Genomic DNA, 15,553 nt, shown 5'->3' on the forward strand with positions numbered 1-15,553 from the left:
TAAGATAAAGATAACAAGACCCTTTGATCAGTTAGCAATGACAACTGGGTAACCCCCTCTCATTTCTTATGTTCGTAATAATAAATAGTACACTGTTATCTTATTAGAAAAAAATACTGTACATTAACTGAAACATTACTTGAAAACAAGCTCTTTATTCTCCCTGTGACCAAAGTGTGGCCAGATTTCCCTCCATAATAGAATGAATTAGATGTGCCTACTTGCCCATTCAATGCCCACAGGGAAAACCATTGCCTATGAATTTAAGATTTTGTGACATGGTCTATACAGAAAATCTTATTATTCATTTCAGATCGTGTTCTTTTTTATGTTATATTTGCAAACACAAAAGCATGCAGTTCTTGTGAAAATACCTGAACAGCACAAATGAAGATAAGCCATTATGAGACACAGAGTACAGCATTTACATCCATGGTTTTAAATTAAATGGCATTGCAAGTAAAGATTTCACTCTTTAGAAAGGCTTTATTCACAAAGGACTCATATAAGTACCTTCACCCAAAATAGCAAGGAACACACTGAACAGCCCATCATGGAGGATGAAACCCAGACACATATTAAGATCCATAAACATAAAGCTCACAGGAGCAAAATGGCTTACAAGGGTTGTCAAAACAGCCTGGAAGGAAGGGGAGTCCCAGAAGACTAGTAAAGAGCTACAGTGATTCCTATCTGAAAATACAATTCTGGGACTAAAGTACTCTATGAGTTTATCTTCACAAATGAGCAGAGTACAGTGTACCGTATGAAGGCAGATATCAGCACGAAGAACATCACCAAATAAGACAAGGCATGTGTGGTGTAGTGGATGAAAATGTCAATATCAGCAAGTTAACCAGCTAAAGATATCAGAATTAATGACTGTTAGCTGACTACCCAGCCTATTCCTCCTTACCATGAGCTGAAGCAGGTCGATGGGCGAGTTCAAATATCGAGGTAGCGTTTTCACTGAGCATGGAAAACTTTTGATTTAAAATACAATTAAGGCTCAGAGTACAATTTAGGGTCAGCTGGTAACCTAGTCTGTTACCAGCGAAAGACATGGACTCTGAGAAAGAACCGTCAAAGAAAAATAACGAGGTGCAAATGGAGGCGTCTTCCAAAAGTCAGTCCACAGTATGTGGAGATGGAAGTTGACATGAAACTGAATGGGGTTGACATCTGTCTTGGTGTGGGATCTGGCCTTACAGAATTCTCCTGTGGCTGGAGAGTGGTGTTATGGGGCTCTGAAAAAGAAGAGGGAAAACTAAAGTGCCTTAGCACCACACACTGAGGACACTATTATCAAACAGGATTTCTCACTAGTATTTGAATGTGAGCTGTTTTCAGACTTCCACGAGAATGTAAAAATGTCAGCAAATGAGAGGGGGCTCTCTAGCTTATTTTGTTTTTAGTATCCAAGAGACAGATACTTCCTGAAATAAATAATATAGGGTCTCTGCTTGGACCTTGTGGCTGTGTAGCTTGTTCCCTACTTCCACAACCCTTGGTATAAAAAGTGCCTTGTTTCTCAGTTTGAATATGTTCATTTTCATTTTCTTTGATTCACCCCCTACCAGGTTCCATTTGTGTGTCTTCCATCATGTTCTGTTTATCTTCCCCAATGTTGAAACCTTAAACGTGTGTAGGCCCGTTGGTCACCACTCTGCTATTGTAAGCATTTCCTGTTTCTTTAGCTTTGAATGACATTAAAGGAAGTTACTTTATGTACTTTAGTTACTCTGATGACAGTGCTGTGCATCAGAAGATTGCAAGCGGCAAGGATTTTTCACAACTTCAACTCTAAATTAAATTCCACACACTGAGCATTCTAACTGGGTGAAAATTTAAATTAAATCCAAGTGTGAGGCTTTCCTGATTTCTAAAGTAGTTTCAATTAGTTACTGTACACATCTCTCTTTCTCTTAGAAAACACAAATTCAAATTGTTCTCAAAGCACCAAACTGTCTAATTAACCAATGTATCTGAAGCACTTTTTGGTCAGAATTTCACAAATTGTATCAGACAGTTACTAAACCTGTTGAATTTTAATCTCACTTTTTTTTTCAGACAACCCCTAAGCACTGTTCTCAAGTAATAAACTGAGTGGGTTTTGAAGAAACATGGTTTGTTTAATTCTAATTTACATTTCACTCATACAACTAAGTGTCTATTGTGTATTTCTGTTTAAACAGAAATTTGATGGGTTTTGTATTTACATTTTCTTAATGTAAGAATTTTACATTTTTTTCTTAAAACTCCAGTCTCAAGCATTTAAATTAATAGAATGTGTATCTTTCTCTGAATGCAGAACCATATAGGTGGTAAGGAATAATGTTGCATTCTGAATAACTACAAGTCTATATTTTTATTTAAAATCATACTCCAGCTTGCTGGGCCAGGCTTCAGCTCCCCTGCAACCATATATTGGATAAAGTGGTTGGAAAATGGATGGAATTCAATCCTTACAAGAGGCACCACACAAATACCTCAGAAGAACAGAAGTAATTCAAACAGTAGAATCTCTAAAACAAAATAAGTCCTTGACAGTTGCAGATAACTTTGGACTCCTATTTCCTACAAATTCCTGCCTGTGTTTTTGTAATGTAACATGTTTGAACGTAATATTACGCTGAAGGAAGCTGCAATTGTGTTATTGCAGCTTGCGATGGTGCAAGTGTGCGTGTTTCATTATTTTTGCTTCTTCCATTCTCAGTACAGGGAGTCAGTGATGCACATACTGTGCGTCTTTTAAAATTCAGAATAGTCAGCTATTTGTTATGTGCCCACCCAGTTTGAATTTGGCACATTGTATCTTTACATCTAAGCTCACAGCTGCAAGCGCTGCATCTACACTACGAGTGAGAAAACGAGTAAAGGTCCAGTGGGCAAAAGTGGTCAAAACAAATTGAATCGAATAGCTATATATATATTTTATAAAAATTATTGCACCAGTTGTTTAGGAGCTTTCAATTTACAGAGATTACGTCTCCAATATTCAGCCTCATACAGTATATAAAATATATTAGTTGATGTAACCCGTTCATTAAAACAAATTTAAAAATTCGACATAACCTCTCTATTAGCCCTAATAACAACATGCGTTTTTTTAAAGAGGACATGAATTTAATTTGACATGTATTTGTCAAAGGGGTTTTACAAGGTGTTTTGTGTTACTGTAGTATCAGATAAACTGCATTCTACCCAAAGAGTTTACATTGCCATATTCATAATTAAAACGTTGATACATTTCGGCTACATAAACAGGAATAATTCAGATTTGTTCTGGAGAGAACTTCAGCATCCATGCTTATCTTTCTGTTACACAATAAAAGGGAAAATTACACAGTCCCACATTTTATTTTCATCTGAGATTGCATGTTAAGATGCCTTCCTTGAAGATGACTCTCAACACAGGGAAAAAAACATAAAATTAGCATAGCTAAGAAAATATTCAAGCTTAATATGAAAAGACCAAAAGGCCTAAAAGGCCTCATGTAGTTAAAACTGTTCTATTTATATACAGGAATTCATTAAATCGACATTATGAAAAGATGATCTGGGGTTTATATGTATTGCAAATAATTTATTTTAAAATATTAAACATATTCATTTGAGAAGCACAACTGCTACTGCAGATAACCACTTCCATCACTATTTGTAAAGTACAAACCAAATATTCTCAGTTTATTAGAAAACCCCCTCTGTGGCAATTTATTTTGGCAGGTGCCCCATAATTCAGTTGTGCTTTAATCTAGAGTGAAGGGTTTTTGTAACGTTTTCATTAATGTTATCTAGTCAAGCATGACCATGTTTTTGGATTGAATCATTACTGACCCAAATACGTCTCAACTGGCTTTAGAAACAGGACCTGAAATGACGGAAGGGAGAACCCCAGAGAAACGTCCTTTCACTGGGTAAACATAGGCAATGTAATTTAATGTACAATAGTGAAAATATCAAGAAGAAAAGGTTTTGGGGTTGCATGGCAGGCAGCACAGTGATGCAGTGGTTTGCAATGCTGTTTTGCAGTGCTGGGGCCCTGGGTTCAGTTCCTAAGGTGCTATCTGTATGGAGTTTCCTCCCACAGTCCAAACACATACTGGTAAGTTAATTGGCTTCTGGGAAACATGGCCCTGTTGTGAGCATGTGTGTGTCTGTGTGTGCTCTCCGCTGGACTGGCATACCATCCAGGGTGTATCCTGGCTTGCGCCCTTTGCTTGCTGGGATAGGCTCCAACTCCACCTATGGATGGATGGTTTGGGGATTCTCACTGTACAGCATCTACTGATTCGTTCTGGATTAACCCGTCTGTTTAAGAGTTTGGTTTCAGATTCTTAACATGTTTTTAGAACATAGCATCCGCAGCTATTTCATATCAAATTTAATATGGTCAGTGCATTCAGTACAGAGCAGTACTGAGTTATTTCAAATTAAAAAAAAATGTTGCAATCAAATCATGACTGGATTGACTGTGAATGACAAACAATGCAGCTCGTTTCCTGGGAACCTTCAAGAAACAGCTGGGTTTGATCAATAATTCAGCTGCAACCAAATGAGCATGTTGGCTAAAATAGCTTCCTTCCTCTCATTTGTAACATTCTTCTGATCTAAACTGGATTTAAAAAAATTGCAGTGCATTTCTGAGACAAGACTTACAGAAATGTGCCCAGAATGGCTTTGAAGAAAGCCGAGCTGCCCAACCAAAGAGGCAAAGGAAGCTTATTAAGAGGGGAGTTACACTCGTTTAATAGCTTGTTTTGTGTCTGCTTCTATAGAGGCCACATACTGGGCTTATGCTCTTTTATATGCTTAGATCAATATCAATTTTGTATTTTTCTAGATGTGTGAGTGCGGGAGGAAATTACAAATTCTTCAACATAATGTTTGTAACCCCATTGCACGGGTTGTACATATCTACATTAATTATAATAGCTTACACATATATACAGTAGCACTTTTTTCTGGACCCTCCACTCAAAGCACTTTACAGGTACTGGGGACTCCCCTCCACCATCACCAGTGTCTAGCCCCACCTGGATGATGAGACGGCAGCCACAATGCTCCAGAACGCTCACCACACATCAGCTATCAGTGGGGAGAAGAGCAGTAATGAAGCCAATTCACTATTAGGAGGCCATGATTGGTAAGGGTCAATGAGAAATTTTGGGCAGGATGCCGGGGTAACACCCCTGCTCTTTTCAAGAAATGCATTGGGGATTTTTAATGACCACAGAGACTCAGGACCTCAGTTTAACATCTCATCCCAAGGACAGCAACTTTTTACAATATAGTGTCCCCGTCACTGTACCGGGGCATTAGGACCCACATAGACTATCCCCTGCTGCCCCACTAACACCTCTTTCAGCAGCAACCTTAGTTTTTCCCAGGAGGTCTGCCCTCCAGGTACTGACCAGGCTCACACCTGCTGAGCTCCAGTGGGTTGCCAGGTGTGAGTTGCAGAGTGATATCAGGCTGCTGGCTAGAAGAGTGACATTTGTTTTGGCATAGGATTGGTCCAACGTTTGGTCCAACGGTGCCATTGTTACGAACAGTTCTTTCCGGACCCTATGCGGACGACACAATCCGAAGAAGTGGGGAAACACTAGGGAAACGTCATGCAGGGATACGGGGCTGAAAACAGGGGGGCGTGTCCAAAGTGCGCTGGTGCACTGGGGAGGTGTGGCCGAGGCAAACAATCCAAAAGAGTAATCCATAGAGGGTATCCAAAAACACAAGAGTAAGTCCATAGCCAGGAGATCCATCCAAACAAGGAATTAAAACCATGAACCGGGTCGGAACCGGCGGACAAGGAACGGGAACAGAGATTAAAACCTTAACGGGACCAGGCGCCTGGCTTTTAAGGTGGGCTGGGAAAAGGGATCAGGTGCACAGAATTAAGTCTTAAGTGAAAGGGCTGGAGCACCCTTAAGGAGGGGGGACTATAATCGTGACAGCCATAGTCAGATACTGTAGCTAGGGCAGTACCTGAAGTATACCTATTGTACAAGACACACAAATTGATGATTCGATTTACTGCAGTATTATAACATTGACTCAGTCTTCAGTAAATCCTTGGCAAAAAATGCAATGGAAATGTTCAGATTTTCAGTCACAATCACTTTACTTGCCATTGCCAGATGTATTTTCCATGTTTGGGAGTAGAAGAAAAATGAAGACAAACAGAAGATCAATGGCTTGATGTCCTTTTGAATCTCCTAGCTTGATTGGATTCTTCTGCCTATTGATTGAGAACTGATTACTAGTTAATCTTTGTGGTGTGTTATTCATACTTGATGCCAGAATTGCTTCTGTCAACTCAGCTCTGCCCATGAAGTCAGACCTGGAGTTTGGCCATTGAATTAATGAGAAACCAGTAGTTGTAATAGGCATGTGAAACCAATATCTTTCATTCCCAAACCCAAAAGCTTTTCTAAACAAAAAAAGGAAGCTTTCTTTAATGTATTTAGGTTGTTGTTTAGTTATAAGATGGATTTATTAAGGAATGAAGGTGTTTCCCATCACATTATTATTTTATTATTAGTTGTTATTTTATTTATTATTTAATATTTATTATTAGTTAAGCAGTGTGTCTGGAGGGCAAGGGCACTGTCAGTCTTAGTTGACTAAACCTTTTCATCACAGCACATGAACACCGCAATGTAAGTTGTTTTAGCAGAGTGCATTGTGTCACCAACTTGTTTCCCCTGCACACTTCCTTCCAGAACATCTTAAAATTTTAGAATTTTGAGAAACCTTTTGAACATAGAAGGAAATCACACAAGAAGAAAAATAAGGGAATGTGAATTGTACTTTTACATGACTGGTACCAATAAGAAATTGCAAACCACAGCCTGAAGCTTCTTCTGTCTTATTTTGATAATTAGACTCTCAGCCAAGTCTGTGTGCCTCCTGTAAGTGAGATGATAATTTGAAAACTAGTGGCCTATCAAAACTGGAAAGCTCTTATATAATCAAATGGGTAACCTTGAAATTTGTGACAAAATCCCAAGTGCAAATAGGAACAGGGACAAATATTGGTGCTGTGTCTGGTAGCATGCACGTTCGCAACAAGCAAGGCCTCATGAATCTGATCAAATTCAAAATATTTAACCATAAACTACAGGCACAGAAATTTTTCATTTTAATATAGGACGTTTCTACAGTTCTCTTTCATCTTAGCAGTGACCACATTTGGTTCTGGACAGCCTGTGTTCCCTGCTGGATTTTCTCATATCCTTAAAGTACTTGTAAAGTACTTATAGAGTTGTGAAAACTGTTTTAAAATCGTATACTGTCAAAGTCAATGACAAACTGATTTATGCCTTTAAGAGCTGATTTCAAATGCATATCTAACCCAACACTACACTGGGGTATTAGGACCCACACAGACCCCAGGGTGAGCGCCCACTATTGGTCCTACTAACACCAGTTCCAGCAGCAACTTGAGCTTTCCCAGGAGGTACTGACCAGGCTCACACCTGCTGAGCTTTAGTGGGTTGAATCCATCCAGACAGCTTCCACAAGCCTTTGTAAATCATGTGTCATTAATATTCAGCTTTTATGTTTTCCAAAAGTGCCCACAAAACCTGTGATAACACATTTTAAGTAGCATAATTAATTTACTGGAGATGTCTGCTCAATGAATGCCAACGTACCTGCTCAGCTGCTTTTCTGATGATAACTGTGAATTTGTTGCAGTTACATGTTTCTTAGACAGACCTAAATGCCAAATAAAGCTGTCTTTGTCCATATTATTTTTTCCCCAAAATGCCTGTACAAGATTGTTGCTTAACACTGTTACCCCATTCACACAAATAATAATTTTCTTGATAAAAATAATTTTGCAGTAAAAGTCTGAAGGTGACTTTAATCTCATGCTGTCTTGAGACTTGCTATTGTCACAGAGGTGTGCAGATTGTCACTACGGGATGCCTGTTTACCCTATTGGAACAGTGATGCAATATGCAAGGATTTTCACTTTGTACAAACAAATCTTTAAAATACCAAGATATCCCCGATTTAAGGGGAATTCTATACTGTACATTCTATAGATTGTATAAGAAAAACAATGCAAGCAAATGGAAGTAATTTGATCTGTCTCATTCTTTATAGGCAATGCTAGTTTTCAAATACCGAAATTTCAATCTATACAATAACCAGGTAGCCCAGTGCATCATAAATGTTTAAAGAGATGTTGTGTTCATCAGCAGTTTAACTGTGCTTAGCTGTTCAAGACCTTGCAAAATGTAGAACTAGATAATAGCTTTTTAGTCAATTTACTCAGACCGTGAGATTTTAAATATTAGTAGGATATCTCATTTTAAAGTGGTTTGTTGTTCTGTATTTTTGTTTTTTAAAGCTAACTACCTTTGTAATATTATATATTACATCCCTAAGTTAAATTAATAAAATGGCAGTATTCTGTCATTTCTAAAGAAACACTTGAAAATACTGTTTTCTGACATGTTTCTACAAGTTTTTCCAAAAGCATGAATTACTATTTTTCAGATAATTTCAAAGTAAGTATCACAGTTCACAGTTTGGCCTATTGATACTCCTATTAAGTCTACAGTCAGAGTCACAGTACTGAAGCACTGCAAGATGTCAAGATGTCAGACTTATGTGGCATGTGCATATGTTAGATTCTTTATTGCATAACATAACATACACAACTGAATAAGTGGGTTCAGATGTTAATTGCTTGGATTAGAGGCACCAGTCACATAGGTAATATATACAGGGCTAGTCAAACTGCTGTTGACAACTTTTATATTTATACTTTCGTTTGAAAACGTTTTTGTCACAGTTACCCACATTAATTTGTAATAAACTGTCAATTCTTCGCCATCTGCTGAGGGGAAAACAAAACATTAGTAAAATAATTGGCATTTATACTTGTCAAAAACATTTTTACTAACCCTGTATAATCTCATGGATGTTTGTTTGATGGACGTTTACTTACTGCAAAGCATTGACTTCACAATGTTGTGCTAAAATGTCACTTCATACCGAAAGGACAGCGACGACCTACTCATCGCGCAATGTGTTGACTTCTTTCTATTTTGTTTTTTGTCCATGCTTAATTCTTTTTCTGTTGTCCATCATAGATAGAGCTCAGCCAGGAAAGGCACTCCGATAATTCTGGGTCATGTCACTGACCAGAGCTGGCAGAACTGGCACGCAAAAATGATGATTTATGGATGACCTACAGTATAAAGCCTGCTCTCCAGGATTAGGGTTGGCCATCCCTGAATTATGTCACCCCAGTTTGAGCTCTCACCCTTTACTGTCTGGTTCTATCCATTAAACAGTTTTCAGCCCACAAGCATGCATTGCCTTGAATGCCTGCTACATGGAATTTAAGAAACGCACCAACAACAGACTTTGTATACTCCTTGCTACTGTTTTCTTGTCAAGACCAAGATAATTCTATGCTTAGGCACATACAGTATGTGTAGGGCCAGGTGCCATGTTGTAGTTGGGTAGATATAAAACATAAATATTTTAATTTGTGACTTCTGTTGCCTTATATGAAGAATCATTGTGTTTAGTTCAGCGTCATAAAATAAAAATTAAATGGCTAAAGATTAGATGTTCCTGCTAAGAGTGTGTGTGTGTGCATACATTTTTATAACTGAGCACATTTTCACTCTTATTACGTCTAAATGGAAAATTTGTTTCAGCTCTACTTATTGTTATGGCTTAGTTTTCATCATCATATATAAGACATTGGAGTAAACTCAGTATTTTTTTTTTAATTAAGCGTAACAGGACTCAGTGAGCGGAGCTAGTTACAGGAGTAGTTCAGGTGGGTAGCTGCGTCAGCATGCGTAGGCTGCAAAGGAACAAGTAATAGGTTTATTCCATGCCGAAAAAAAGAAGAAAGAGAACACAACGTTTCGGCCGTGGAGCCTTCTTCAGGTGTGAGCCACAAGAGTTACAGAAGTGACGTCACACGCCTCTGGAATCCAGCGGGACAGCGCTCGTTCTTCCGGACTGGAGGAGTTACCCGCTCTTCAGAGACGAGCGCTATTCGTCAGAGTGGCACGTAAACCGCGCAAGATGCGAAGTGTAAAACGTTAAAATATAAATCCCTATGATGCAAAACGATCCAATTTACATCACCTTTTATCCATTAAAGTCTTTTCACGTGCTCTGGGTTCTGTGGTTTGATTTTCTTTCAATGAAAATGATGTACTGTATTAACATAGAGGAATATCGCGTTAGTAACAGACATGATTATAGTAGGACAACCGCACTACGTCCTGTACTAAGAGTAAATTAAGTTGAAGTATGAAACAAGATAAATTGTACACAAGACAAGCGTGGGCAGTAAATGATCCCAATGGTATTATATCTAGGAGACCGTAATTAGTGGTAACATAACCAAAGATAATTCTGTCTGAACTGTCACGTATGGTACCTGATGATGAAATAGTTTTTTTCCAAAAATAAGGTCATTTAAGGTGGTCCCATAACTTTCACAACATTACTGCGATTACACAGTTTCAGCAATACAGTACACAAGCGAATTGTAAACCTGTTTTTCTGTGTAATTTGTCGTTAGCCCCTACTGTTAATTCGATTGAAATTATTTAGTCATTATCATGTCAGAAGAAAGGTGTTCGATTATACTCGATTTAAAAAGATATTTGAGTAAACAACGCATAGATGAAGGTGAAGCCGAATGTGTGCAGATACTAGAAGAGTACCTCATTGTTCAAGGTAACTTTAACAGTCTATATACACTTAAATTAACCACCAATTAACCATGGCAGGCATATAGTTTTATAAAATGCATTTTATTGGCAATAACAGCTGGCTTATATTATTTTCTACTTTAAAAGAAAAAAAAAGTACTTTTCCAGATTTTTTTTATTTTATTGTTTTAGCTTCTGTATGTGTGTTTTTTGGGGGGAATTTTCTTTAACAATATTTTGTGAAATGTGTTTATATGTATTCTAAAGCCTTTAAGGATGGTTGTTCTTAAAGACGCAACCAAAATAAAGATGATTCATCTAATTCCAATTCGGAATTTATATATTTATACTGTATCGGTCTAATGACACACAGCTAAATGAAACACAACTTCAGACACTGCCAACGTCTGACGTCGGCAAAGACAATACAGTCGCCTCACAGCGCGGCTAAATTTTCAGTAAAACAGGACTGTTCACGTTCAGCGCGCTGGGATTTATTAATAAAGAGGTAAATGTAAAAAGAAGACTGGAGACGCACGTAACTCATTTATTTTTCAAGATGTTAATATCAATTGACCCCTCTGCCGGATTCAGTTCGCCATTCGTCGTAGTGGCTTCAAGACCGTCAACTGTAAATGTTTCCTGATCATGGGCGGGATCGCAAATCCTTCCCCGGCTCACTCGCAGCATGTCTTGAGGCGGCGACTCGGTTTGGTCGCTTTAATGGCGGAAGGAGTGGAGTGGTTGTTTATTCCCCCACAAAATTTAAGCCATGGTACACGATTAAAAAAAAAAAATCTGCTGGACTTTACAACTTTAAAATGATATTTTAAAACGTCGTGTTCGCGTGATGGCTGCACCCGCTTCACTCGGCCTATTTACTGTACAGCCACAAGAGGTTGAGTTTATGTCTTCCACCTGGACCTCATTTCGAAGTTAAATTCGTGAAGAGAAAACGTAACGTTTGAACTACAGTTTTGACAACGTTACATAGTTAGGAGTGCGATCTGTAAGAAATTAGTAGTTAGTAAATTCCGCATCTTAAAAAAGCGTTGACCCACAGGTCCCTCGGGATTGTATTTTTGAACCCAGTCCGCCTACAGCAATACCAATACAGATTTCAACATATTGTAAAACGCTATAACCGTGTCTGGTGTTTAGATATAAAACATTAATTTCTGTTTGGAGGAAGGTTTCTTTCTTATTTTTATGAAACTGTAAAAAGTCATTTTTAATCATTGTACGTACTGTATAATTGCCATAATAAGTTATAAAGATGTATCTCAAATTTATTTCCTATAGATATTGGATAATGTGTTGAAGTGTCATTATGTTTATTGAGGTTTTGAGAAAACGTAGGGCTTTGAGGAGGATTGTTAGAAATTCATCTGTTCTCCATGGGTATAATCCTACACACTTCCTTGAGTTGGTGGAGAATCTAAAGGGTACAGATTATCAATGGGACCACACAGGAAAGCTGACTTGTTTTTGTCATTGTTTTAGGTCAAGACAGAACACACAGTGTCCTCAGTGATGACCACAGTGACAAGCACAGAATGTTTTCTGCTGTGAAATACAGGGGAGTAGACTATGTGTATGAGGTGAGTAAGGTTAGTGAAGTCAGAGTCTGGTGAATTGTGTTAACTTGAGGATTTTTTGTCATCTGTTTAGACATAACTAGGGTTGTTCCAGCACAGTTTTCCGTAAGACATATGTTGCCATTTAGCACATCATACCAGCAGTTGTCTTGGCAGAGCATGTATGATTCATTCCACTGAAGGATCAGCACTGAACACAAAAAAACAGCTTTTCTTCAAATGGCGAAGTAATATTCTTCCACATAGCCTACATCACAACAGAGTGGACATTGTAAAAGACTAATGCTTTTGTTGCTGATAAGATCACATCTCGAAGAGGGAAGAGGTTCCCTATTTGAACTGTATGTTTTTGTTCTTCAGACTTTCAATTGTTTGGCAAAAAAAGGAAAACATTTGAAAACTATTGAGTTCTACTAAGTGTGATCATAGATCACAGATTGGTCTATATCTGGGTCTGTGACAGTGAATTGGGTTTTGTTTATTATTGGTTCTCCTCAGATTTATTTTGAGTGGTGGTTTTTGTGTGTAGGATTGACTGTAAAATCAGGGATTGTGGTGGGTTTCCTGGTTCTCTGCACTATCTGGTACTTACAGTATGTTTCACTGAGTTTCACTGAGTCCCAGTTTCCCTGTAATGAGTTGTAAAGTATTTCCTTGGAAAACACAAATACCAGTTTCCTGTTTAGTTCTTCCTCTTTTGTATTCTAATTCTTGAAACCCAGTTCAAGGATTCTCCTTCTACTGTATCGTTAAACCCACTTGTGATTGGGCGGTGGGTTGTGATCCTATACCATTTTTTGGACACTCCATTCAAAGTACTTTACAGGTAATGGGGAATATTCTCCACCACCAATGTGTAGCACCCACTGGGATGACGCAACAGCAGCCAAAGTGTGCAAGTACGCTCACCACAGCTACCAGTGAGGAAGAGGGCAGACTGATGAAGCCGATTAATAGATGGGGATTATTAGGAGGCCATAACTGGTAAATGCCAATGGGAAATTTAGCCAGGACACTGGGGTTAACACTCGTAGTCATTTCAAGAAACACCCTGGGGTTTTTAATGAAAAAATTACATCACATCCAAAGGACGGTTCCTTTTTACAGTATAGTGTCCCCATCACTATACTGTGGCATTAAGACCCATGTAGACTACAGGGTGAGCACTCTCTACTGGTCCCACAGACACCTCTTCCAGCAGCAGCTGTAGCTTTCCCAGGAGATCTCCCATCCAGGTACTGACCAGGCTCACACCTGCTGCAATTGGCTGTGAGTTGCAGCATGATGTAGCTGATGGCTTCTTTTCCTCCTTTCATCCCATCTGTGGCTGCACAAAGCAGATGAACCCAGCTGGAAGGTGAGTGTCTCCTCTGTCTTCTGCGTGATCCGGCTGGGATCTTATTCAGTGAGGCTGGACTTCAGATAGAATGCCTTCCAAATAATCTCCCATTCTTTCAGCTGATACATCCGCCATGGGCATTGACACCCATGCTCTCCAAGCCAGAAACTTCCAAACTCTCAAGATTTTTCACCAAAGCGTTACATTCAGTTGTTGCGGTTAAGGTTAATTTCTTTTTAAAAATTTGTTTTAAGGCATCCGCAAGACAGAGGCTGACAGTCAACTGGCTAGTTGTCCCTGTGCCTCAACACCTGGATCAGATTGATCAATACTCCTACAAAGGAAGTCTTCCTGATGACACCTATAGGAAACCATGGACTCGGGGTAAAGCATTTGTGCTGATACAGATATATATGCAAGCCTCTGTGTAATATCTTTAGTAAACTGGTCTTCTGTCTATAATTGTCACATTTGAAACGTGGGTTATATTCCGACGGCGCCTTTTATTTACAGTATTGAGTCCCCAACACTACACTGGGGTATTAGGACCCACACAGACCCCAGGGTGAGCGCCCACTATTGGCCCTACTAACACCAGTTCCAGCAGCAACTTGAGCTTTCCCAGGAGGTACTGACCAGGCTCACACCTGCTGAGCTTCAGTGGGTTGAATCCATCCAGACAGCTTCCACAAGCCTTTGTAAAACCTGTGTCATTATTATTCAGCTTTTATGTTTTCCAAAAGTGCCCACAAAACCTGTGATAACACATTTTAAGCAGCATAATTAATTTACTGGAGACGTCTGCTCAATGAATGCCAATGCACCTGCTCATCTGCTTTTCAGATGATAACTGTGAATTTGTTGCAGTTACATGTTTCTTAGACAGACCGAAATGCCAAATAAAGCTGTCTTTGTCCATATTACTTTTTTCCCCAAAATGCCTGCACAAGATTGTTGCTTAACACTGTTACCCCATTCACACAAATAATAATTTTCTTGATAAAAATAATTTTGCAGTAAAAGTCTGAAGGTGACTTTAATCTCATGCTGTCTTGAGACTTGCTATTGTCACAGAGGTGTGCAGATTGTCACTACGGGATGCCTGTTTACCCTATTGGAACAGTAATGAATATGCAAGGACTTTCACTTTGTACAAACAAATCTTAAAAATACCCAGATATCCCTGATTTAAGGGGAATTCTATGCATTCTACAGATTGTATAAGAAATACAATGCAAGCAAATGGATGTAATTTGATCTTTCTCATTCTTTATAGGCAATGCTAGTTTTCAAATACCGAAAGTTCAATCTATGCAATAACCAGGTAGTCCACTGCATCATAAATGTTTAAAGAGATGTTGTGTTCATCAGCAGTTTAACTGTGCTTAGTTGTTCAAGACCTTGCAAAATGTAGAACTAGATAATAGCTTTTTAGTCAATTTATTCAGACTGTGAGATTTTAAATATTAGTAGGATATCTCATTTTAAAGTGGTTTGTTGTTCTGTATTTTTGTTTTTTAAAGCTAACTACCTTTGTAATATTATATATTACAGCCCTAAGTTAAATTAATAAAATGGCAGTATTCTGTCATTTCTAAAAAAACACTTGAAAATACTGTTTTCTGACATGTTTCTACAAGCTTTTCCAAAAACAGGAATTACTGGTAATGACATTTATTGTTTGTGAAATGGACGTACAGAAGCCAATCTCAAGATCCATTGTGATTTATGTTGCTCTTCCACACGTCAAGTGTTTTTTTTCTGTCAGGGACAATGTCAGCAGTGTCATTATTTTTTTCTGTGGTCTGTTGTTTTAACAGGATCAGTGCTCTCCACCTGTAAACTGATCATCAGTGGATCAATTCTGAATGACTGGATGGCTTGTGGATATCCAACAGATGTCCAAGAAAAGT

At 38.5% G+C, this 15,553-nt stretch overlaps 1 protein-coding gene across 3 annotated transcripts in view; it reads left to right on the plus strand.

The window, feature by feature from the left end:
• Positions 1-11,133: 11,133 nt before the first annotated feature.
• shoc1 (shortage in chiasmata 1) overlaps positions 11,134-15,553 on the plus strand; it is a 46,282-nt gene continuing 41,862 nt past the window's right edge. For 2 of the 3 annotated variants that reach the window (XM_069187354.1, XM_069187355.1), the window contains exons 1-4: positions 11,343-11,478; positions 12,207-12,304; positions 13,895-14,024; positions 15,461-15,551. In XM_069187354.1, the coding sequence (XP_069043455.1) occupies positions 11,352-11,478; positions 12,207-12,304; positions 13,895-14,024; positions 15,461-15,551 (446 nt within the window). In that variant the 5' untranslated portion in view covers positions 11,343-11,351. Of the gene's footprint in view, positions 11,212-11,342; positions 11,479-12,206; positions 12,305-13,894; positions 14,025-15,460; positions 15,552-15,553 lie in introns of those variants that run through there. The other variant, XM_015362589.2, reaches the window with a different exon arrangement.

Source organism: Lepisosteus oculatus, chromosome 3, assembly GCF_040954835.1.
Source record: "Lepisosteus oculatus isolate fLepOcu1 chromosome 3, fLepOcu1.hap2, whole genome shotgun sequence".
Lineage (NCBI taxonomy): Eukaryota > Metazoa > Chordata > Actinopteri > Semionotiformes > Lepisosteidae > Lepisosteus > Lepisosteus oculatus.